Source organism: Halyomorpha halys, unplaced genomic scaffold (assembly GCF_000696795.3).
Source record: "Halyomorpha halys isolate HHAL.00 unplaced genomic scaffold, Hhal_1.1 Scaffold28.1, whole genome shotgun sequence".
Classification (NCBI taxonomy): domain Eukaryota; kingdom Metazoa; phylum Arthropoda; class Insecta; order Hemiptera; family Pentatomidae; genus Halyomorpha; species Halyomorpha halys.
In genome coordinates this window covers 731,198-740,529 of record NW_027110130.1, presented here as the reverse complement: position 1 = coordinate 740,529, position 9,332 = coordinate 731,198, and the positions used below count along the sequence as shown (strand labels likewise).

The following is a 9,332-nucleotide window of genomic DNA, read 5'->3' as shown; positions in this document are numbered from 1 at the left end:
CATCCAATTTTCAGTTTATTCTGAAATTACTTCTTTTTCTTCCATATCATTTTCATTAATCTAAAAATAGATCAATTGTTTATTATATTATGCTCACAATAAATAACTAAAAAATATAAACCATAGTTATTTTAAATTTTAAAAAATAAAAAAGAGATAATATAAAAAGATTTATTATTAAACATTTCAGCTAATTTGAGAAACATTAAATCACTAATATTATATTTCTTTAACTGCAATTCAACACTATATTACAAGCTTGTTTATAAATCGTGTTTAATCATAACATAATTATAATATTGAGGTTACTATATCTCTATTTAAGAAACAAAAGCTTTCTTCAACATTTTCAATGTTGCTCGATTAAACTAATATTTTAACTTAAGCTTCCTCTTCCCGTTTTAAATAAATGTTTCAAATGTAAAATAAGACCATCGATAATTCAGAATTTTAGGGGGTGGAGGTTCTGGGAAGCTTTCTCTTATATTATTATTGGTGTTATTATCTTCGAGAGATTGTAACATCTCATACATAGACCAATACTTGGTATAAGTGAATGTTTTAAGGTAAGAAAAGAAGGAAGGCAACTATGCTCACCATTACACATACCATTACATGAAATAGCCGGTATATGTACATATCATTTTCCTATTGTATATATTTGTAAATGCTTATTTCTTTGTCCCAGGAGGTAAGAAAAAAAAAAAAAAAAGAAGGACTACCCTAGGGTGTAGAGGGTTTGTTTCAAATATTGAAATAAGAGTTTCTTATCACGACAGTTGTACCAACTGTTAGATAATGATTCAAATTACAGGTTATTGGTCACATATTAATTTTAATATATATTTAGAAGAATGGAACATTAAAAAACGTAACGGTATCACCCGGAGAGAGAGAGAGAGAGAGAGAGAGGAATGATCAAAGGAGAGCAGAAAAAATTATGTGAGCCAGAATTTCCAAATGTTCTACAGTATATAAAACATTTAACCTAAAAGAGTAGTCGACACTAAAAAAAAAAAAATAGAAAACAATTTTTTTTTCAACAAAATCTCGTTTTAACTTGATATACTTTAGCAAACAGAAAAATATGATTTTATAAGTTCCTCAAAATAAAGGCTCATTTGGACTATGACCTCTTCATTTGACATGAACCAGTGTAGGCTGAGTAATTTTTTTTAAATTTGGAAATAAAAAGAAGTAACTGGGATCCAAATCCACGGTCTACTAATTCGAATTTTAATTTCTCAATTTCAGCTATTGAAACTGAATATGTATGTATTGTGCTTTGTCTTGATTAAAGAGGATTTATTTTTTGTTCAAATGAGGATATTTTTCCTTTTTTTTGTCACTCAGACGGTTCAACAAGGCATAATGCCGTTCAGTGATTGTAAATTTTCAATTCATGTCCAAATAATCGATGAAGACAATTCCACGAGCATCCCAAAAAAACTTTGGTAAGCCTTTAACAATGCACTGTTTAAAATGTTCCTTCATCTTAGGAGTTTCGTATTGTATCCATACTTCGTCTACAGTGACAAATTGACTCAAAAACTCATCCAGATTATGATGAATGCATGCAAAGAGAGCCTTAGAGACAATCACACTGTTAAAGCCCAAAAGTATATTTTATTTTATTGATTTAGTTTCATTTTAACCAGATATCACTCCTTCCATTATAAACTCTCTAACCACTCAAACCCCTTAGTTTCTAATCTTGCATCCTCTTCCATTCCTGACAATCCTCCGAGGCGCCTGAAAAGAAGATGGCCAGAAGACCAGCTAATGTAAAATGTCATTAGAGTGCTACCAATGGGTAGTTTCTCTACACGCCTGTAACACTCCAATTTAACTTAGATCAGATTTACTAAATGTATTATAATGTATAGTTGTAAATAGCAATAAATAAATATTAAAAAAAAAAAGTTTCATTTTACTTCCAAGTGGTTTTTTTATTTTTTTGTTAATTATAAGTTAATTTTTTAGTTATTTTAACCACACGTTATTTTGTATTTTAAATTTATATTAAAAATTGTTACATAACTCATGGACGGAGTCTAGAGTGGACAGTCTGGAGTTTTTACGGGAGCAGTTTTTGGACCCACCTGGCACCTTGTCTCACAGTCATTTTGGCTCACCACTCTGTTTTTTTTTTTAAGGACACACTCAACACCAGCTCGTCGAAGAAGGCTATCTCGGATGAGATGTGTTATACATAGAGGTATTGTCGACACATATCGACCCCCCTGGTCACCTACTGTGAGTGACTATCTTTTTTTTCCCATCGAGCTTCCTTATTTTTTTATTTGCTAACCAACTCAGTTAGTGTAAAGTTAATTTCCTTTTTTATATAGAGAAAATTATTTCAGTTTGTATATAAATTCAAATGTTCTTTATTTACTTTATAACTCACTATTTTATTTTGTTACAACAGGAAACGATTCATTTTTTTTTTTTTATTTTCATTGTTCATATTTTAATTTATTTAATTATATATATCACTTGGAAGGTTATTTTTTATTATTTAATTTTCTTCATTATTTTGCTTTTTCATATTCATTTCAGGTCCTCCGTCTTTTATTTTTTAACCCGAACTAGCGAACATTTTACCCTGGGGAAGAGGTCGGTTTTCAGTCACAAAACGTCCCTCACTCCAACACACACGATTTCGTTTATTTTCAACCGAGAGGCAACCATCTTGCTGATTTTTTTTTCATACCTAATTCATAATGCAAAAATGAAATAACCTTTCAATACTCCTGTGGTGTTTACTATTCACACAATTTTGTCCTTTGAGAACTTAACACAGGTTGTAGATTTTGTCGATTATTTTGGGGATACTCATTTTTACAGGACATAATGAACATTGTTCATCTTGTATTGATGTAGAGCCATTTTTATATTCATTTATCCAAATCTTAAATAGTCGTAAAAAAAATAAAAGTTAGATGTACTATGAACTACATCTAACTCAGTTTTGATTTCATTCAGTGTTAAGCCTTTTAACTATAAATGTTCAATCAAAGCTTTTTTTCATTTTTCTAAATATACAAAAGCTGTTTATTGCAACCGGCAATAAAAAATGAAACAGTGAATATGACCGAAACTTTGCCAGTCATCTAGTGAGTAATGACGCTAACTATAAACATACCATTTCCGATGCTACGAGCGTCATCTTTTAATTTTTCTAAGGACTTATTGATCCCTCCCTCATATTACTTACACTACTTTTACTATTCTCCCTAGACACTATAATATAATTAGAAAAAAATGATAACTTTAAAGATGTACTTACATCATCTAATTCAGATACAACATAAAGGGGATCGTCTTCCACAGTAACAATTGCATTATGTCCTCTTTTCAGATTTAGTAACTAAAAAGAAATAATTAAAATTATTTTTGAATAAAAATCTACAAGTCAGACAGCAAATTAATTTCTAAAAAAAGTCTATAAATTTTAAAGTATCTTGAGTCCCTAAATTCAATAACTGAAGATTACTATATCTTAGATATATCAAACTGAAAATAATTACTTTAAAAATTACTAAATACTCACTTTAGAAGTGATATTTTTGAAATTTTTACTCCCATCTTCACCAATCCCGATCATCTGTTCCAAAATTATTTCTGTACCATCGTCAGCTGAAATCACACCATGTATTGTTCTTTTGTGGGTAGTGAGTGTTGACGATTGTCTATAAGTCTTATGACAAAATGGGCATGAATGTCTTTTCAGCTGAGAATGTACTAACTGATGTTTATAAAGAGACGAATACTCAGTGAAGCGCTTCAAACAATTCTGGAAAGAAGATAAGAAAATTAAATTAAATCTTAAATTCAAAAGCCTATTTTTCTTATATATATTAAACCCTATATAAATTAATGATTTGATTATTTTTCTTTTAACTATTTATAGTTCACGGGAAAACATGTTATACCATAGCAAAATTTTTCAAATAATTTCATTGGGATCTAATAGATAACGGAGATTAGACAAATATGTTAAGGGCTAAACTAACACCAAAATGGTTGGTATAAAAAAAATAAATACTATGTCTTTACCCGTAACTATCTAGCTTTTGTCTTAGATACATCTGAAACTATGATTATCTACAATGATGAAAAGATAGTTGACTATGGAAAACATATATAAGGAGAAGAAAGCCTACCTCATTGAAGTATTTTTTCCAACTAACAGTTAACAGCTATTTTAATTATAAAAAAAAATCGTTGAAAAGTCAACTATTAAAAATTAAAAAATAAATCTTGCTTAGGGCTTTAACAATAATTATAAAATATATATTGAAATTAACTGAAACTCACTAATGGCCATGGGTTACCGCAAGTTGCACCACATTGTTATACCAGCCTATTGTACACAAGTGAAATTTTTCTCATATAAAAAAAAACACAACTAAATAGGTAACACCTAAAGAACTTATGATTTAAAAAAAAAAATGTAATATTTAATAGTTGACCATTTAAAAGGTTAATTATTAAAAAAAAAATAGAGGTAGAATATCTCTAAACTTAGTAATTTTCATTCTACCTCAACTCAAAATTAAATCAATATTATAGTGATTAAATGAAAAAAATTACATTACAGAATTTTAAAGGAATCGTAATTCCGAGACAAACTAAATTTATTTCTGTACTGAAAAAACTCTAGGTAGGCACTGAGTCTACTCAATTAGTAAATGAAAATTACTTACAGGTACACCGCAAACATAAGGCTTTTCTCCTGAATGTATTCTCATATGGTTTTTAAAATTAGTCGATGATGCAAAACTTCTATTGCATCCCTCTTGAGTGCATACATACGGTTTTTCTCCTGAAATACATAACACAAAGGTGTACTTTAACCTAAAATATCAATATTACTTATATTTACAAGTAAAAACAGGTATGCAATTCTGTCTCATCATTTGATTTGATTTTTTTCTTTTTTCATCTCTTAATTTGTACTTTCTTTAATATTTCTTCTCTTATCTATCTGTTACTATTACCCTTTTTATTTACTATTTACAACCTTTAATTTTTTTTATTATATCTTACTTTTCATTTTATACCCCTGTTATTTTCCATTTTTTTTCCTTTTTGTAACTATGTCAAGTGTTTGTATCTTTATTAGCCCTGATGAAGCCCTGCAACATGGGGCGAAACGTTGGCTCAATAAAAATAGTATAATTATTTACTATTTGAGTTTTTTTGACCGCACCCGGACCATATTCCATTCATCTATACACACAGTCAATCAATAATCTTCCAGTATTTACAAGTAATATTTGGCAAACAAAGGAAGGATGGCCGAAGTTAGTCTTATTAAAGAATTGGCCTCATCTAGGACCAATAAAAAAATCAGTCACTACGAAAATAAATTAATCTTGCAGAAACACTTATCTTATTTTGTCATACAATATGTTTTCAGGTGCCTAAAAAAATAAGTTTTTAAAAGGGTTTAAGCTGAAAAACAAAATTATCTTGAGACTGTAATAACAAAACTGGCTGTAATGATTTTCATGTAACTTACTTAAGTTTTCTACTTAAAACCCTTTAACTTATTAATAAATATATATGCATAATAAATTCTTGAAATAAATCAGGAAAAGACAGTCAGAGGGTGTGATAAGGCATGAAGAACACTTGTAAGTGGAATTTATTTTATTGTGAAACTTGAATGAATGAGAAAGAAAATATATGTAATTAATAAAATATGTAAGTAAAATACTAGAATTACTACTGTTGGTCAAAGAACAGTACTTACAATAGCACCCCTAACGACCCAACGACCCTTCATGGGTTGTGGCAGTATATATTTTAATAAGCTAATTGAAATTTAGGGGGCAGTGGCAACGTGCCAGTCTATCAATCCAAAGGTTGTCAGATCGAGTCGCGGTCCTACCTGGACTTTTTTCAAGTATAAAATAATACAAAACTCACTCACAACCTCCTCCAGGCATTTGTGAGGCCCGTTAGCCAATGGATAGCACTCATAAAAAATAGGCATGGGAGAGAGACAAACCCACCCTACGAAAAAAACATGTCAAGAACCACCTCTATGGTTCACATAATAATAATTGAAATTTAGAACTTTATTAAACATAATACAAATAAATACTTAATTTGATTAAAATGAAACAACAATGATAGGTAAAGCAAATAAACATTGGTATAAATTCTATAAGTGTAATAAGTAAGGTTTACATTTACAACCTATTGATGTTCCAATAGGCCTTTAACACTACATTAATTCATACTAATGAAAATAACAGCTATTTTACTGACACCCTAGAGGATCACTATGAATCAATTAGGAAAAAGCTGGTTTGGTATGGTTGTCGAGTGTGTAATGTATAATGGAAGGTTTCTATAAAACATTGAAATAAAATCTAATTTGCTAATAAATAAGAGATATTCTCACCAGTATGGGTGCGAATGTGCACCTTTCTAATATTTGATGTTGTAAAAGATCTATTACATCCTTTGACGGGACAAACAAATGGCCTTTCACCTGAAATCAAACAAAATAATATATATATTTTTAAATTAATTTAAGGCAATCCACAACAATGATCATGTTTGCCTATGTACATCAATGTTCGATATTCAATAAATTTCTGATAATATTAAAACAATTCAATTATTGATAGTAAAGTCAACTACAATAATAATAATAATATACAGAAAATTATATAAGAGAGAAAAATGTGTAGAATATATTAAAAATAAATAAATAAAAAGAGATATTAATAAAAAATAAAAGATAAATCAACCTATAGTTGAAGGGAGGAGAAAAAATAATGAACAAAAGAAATAGCTTTTATATGCGATTTAATAATTTTATTGCTAAATATAATCATATGTTTGTTTAGTTTTTTTTGTTTTTTTTTAAGAAAATGGAATATTTAAGAGATGAAAGAACAATTGACATTTAGTGATGTTTCCAGATAATATGGAAGTCAAGTGTCTATCAAATGCCTCCAGTCTGTCCGTATGTGTTTAGAGGAAGAACAGTGAACTATTTTAGCTCTACAAATAAATTAGCATCTCTTCATACATTAAAATACCAAGACTAAAATGGCTAGGTCATGTTATGAGCAAGGATAGAATGGTAAGTAGGTTGTACAAGAATAGTGTACGGCCAAATGGAAAACTCTAGGGGCGATGGAGGGATTGAAGTGGGTCAGCATCTTCTTGCAACTGAAGATTTCTGATACCAATGCAAATGGCAAAGAAAGATGGTTGGTGGTAGTTGAGCAGGCCAATGGCAGCTTCTAGTGCATGTTGTCTCAATAAAAGAAGAAAGGCTAAGTATCAAATTAAGAAAACCGTGGAGGGGATGTTGGGGGGCAGCATACATTATGAGGAGGAAGTAAACAGGGAACACCTCTATGTGCGTTTTGCAGTCTTTGAGCGAATTAAAGTGTTTCCCGTTAAGAGAGTTTTGAAGGGCCCGAAATAAATGAAAATCTGTTGGGACAAGGTCTGGTGAATAGGGTGGGTGGGGGATCACTTAAAGATAAGGAATCTCGGTTAAAACTGATGCATAAAAGCACCTTAACTAATCCTTTTTTAGAATATGTAAACATGATTTTATAAAAACAAAGGATTAAATTGAAATATTGGAAAACACTACAAACTTATTTTACAACCCAATAGAATAAACAGAGACAAAATGAATAAAATTATTAACTCTCTTATTTTATATAATGACTAGAAAACAAAACACTCAATATTGGATGTAATAACAAAAGAAAATCTCAGTAGATGGAAGAATAGAAGCTTGTTGAAATGCACAAATCGAATAATAAATAGATAAGTCTCCAAATATCTTCCGAGATGACTGCCATAGTTCAAATGGTGAATGGCTAATGACGATTTGGTGGGGGATGGCCACTCGCAATTCTCTACTTCAAAGACTGAGAGGCTTAACAGTGGCGGTGGGCTAGTGGGTAATTGAATCCCTGCCTGGTAGATGAAAGTACGAGAAAACAACACAAATCTGGTGCCACATAAAATTCACAGTAGACTCCAAAACAATGGCGGCGGACCGGTGAGGAATCGGGTGTCTAATTAGTGGATGAAAGTGCACAAATTAACAAATATTTAATATCTCAAAAAACAAGAAGTAGACTACCAAGGAGTCATCAGTTTGTCTCAATGTTTAATAAATAGCTCCTAGTTCTGTACTGTCCTTGGAATGAGGTCTTTATAAACCCGCGACCCCCCATAGAAAGCCTACCTAACAGAAGTATTTTTTCCAACTAACAGCTGATTTAATTACAAAAAATAAAACACATGGTTGAAATTTCAACTGGAAAGATAATTAAAAATAAAAATAAATCTTACTTCGGGCTTTAACAACAATAAACAAACTAACATATTCAGTTAAATTTGATAAAGAAACTCATAAATAGTTGTATCAAAAATAATAAAGCCAAAACCTGTGTGGATACGAATATGCTTCTGAAGGTCACCACTGGTCTTGAAACTTTTTGAACAGAATGTTGAAGGGCAGGCGTATGGTTTCTCACCAGTATGAGTTCGTAAATGGGCTTTCCTACTGTAATCTGTAGCGAAGGCTTTTGGACAGCCATCTATGGGACATTTATAAGGGCGATCTCCTGTGTGGTTTCTGGAATGTACCTAAATTGAATCGAACAATAAAAGTTTGGCATTTATATATATAATAATATGTAATGATAATAATAATATGTATGTTTATATAATATCTATAGTAAGATAAAACATTAAAAATAATGGCAATTGCAATGAACAGGAAATGAACATAGCTAAAAGTGAGAAAATAAAATTAAAAAAAGAGACGTATTATAAAACATATAAAAGGAAAATATTATTGCTGTACGAGGAGAAGATAGTTGGGGGTGCGGTCAAAATGAAACACAAATAAGTTGGCGTAACCTATTTAATTGTGCCAACGTTTCGACTAGAGTTTCTAGTCTTCAGTTTCTTCTTCAGGGCTAAGAACAGATAACAAGATAACAACCACAATAATTATAGAAAATAAAAAATAAAATATAAATAGAATCACATAAAATGAATAATTTTACAGAATAGAATTAATAAAATGAAGTGATGAGGGAAGTGGGAAATAAAGTGTATACATAGGTAATTGAAAAAGTGGGTAAAATAACATAATTAAGGAAATAAAATAAAAATGAAGTTATATAAGGCAAAGAAGTATGAACATATTAGTTATTAATAATTTAAAAATTGAAATATGGAATGAAAAAGAAAATTGAGAGATAGAAAATATATGTAACCATAATAATTGATAAAGATGGAAAATATAAGTAAAGTTTAACAAAAGA

The 9,332-nt window shown here is 30.1% G+C and overlaps 1 protein-coding gene across 1 annotated transcript in view; it reads right to left on the bottom strand.

The window, feature by feature from the left end:
• Nucleotides 1-9,332, bottom strand: part of LOC106683695 (zinc finger protein 143) — a 21,443-nt gene continuing 12,111 nt past the window's right edge. The window contains exons 6-11 of the mRNA XM_014425327.3: nt 8,445-8,646; nt 6,422-6,511; nt 4,713-4,831; nt 3,557-3,799; nt 3,293-3,373; nt 1-60 (exon numbers count right to left, since the gene is read on the bottom strand). Coding sequence (XP_014280813.1) covers nt 16-60; nt 3,293-3,373; nt 3,557-3,799; nt 4,713-4,831; nt 6,422-6,511; nt 8,445-8,646 — 780 coding nt within the window. The 3' untranslated portion in view covers nt 1-15. The remainder of the gene's footprint in view (nt 61-3,292; nt 3,374-3,556; nt 3,800-4,712; nt 4,832-6,421; nt 6,512-8,444; nt 8,647-9,332) is intronic.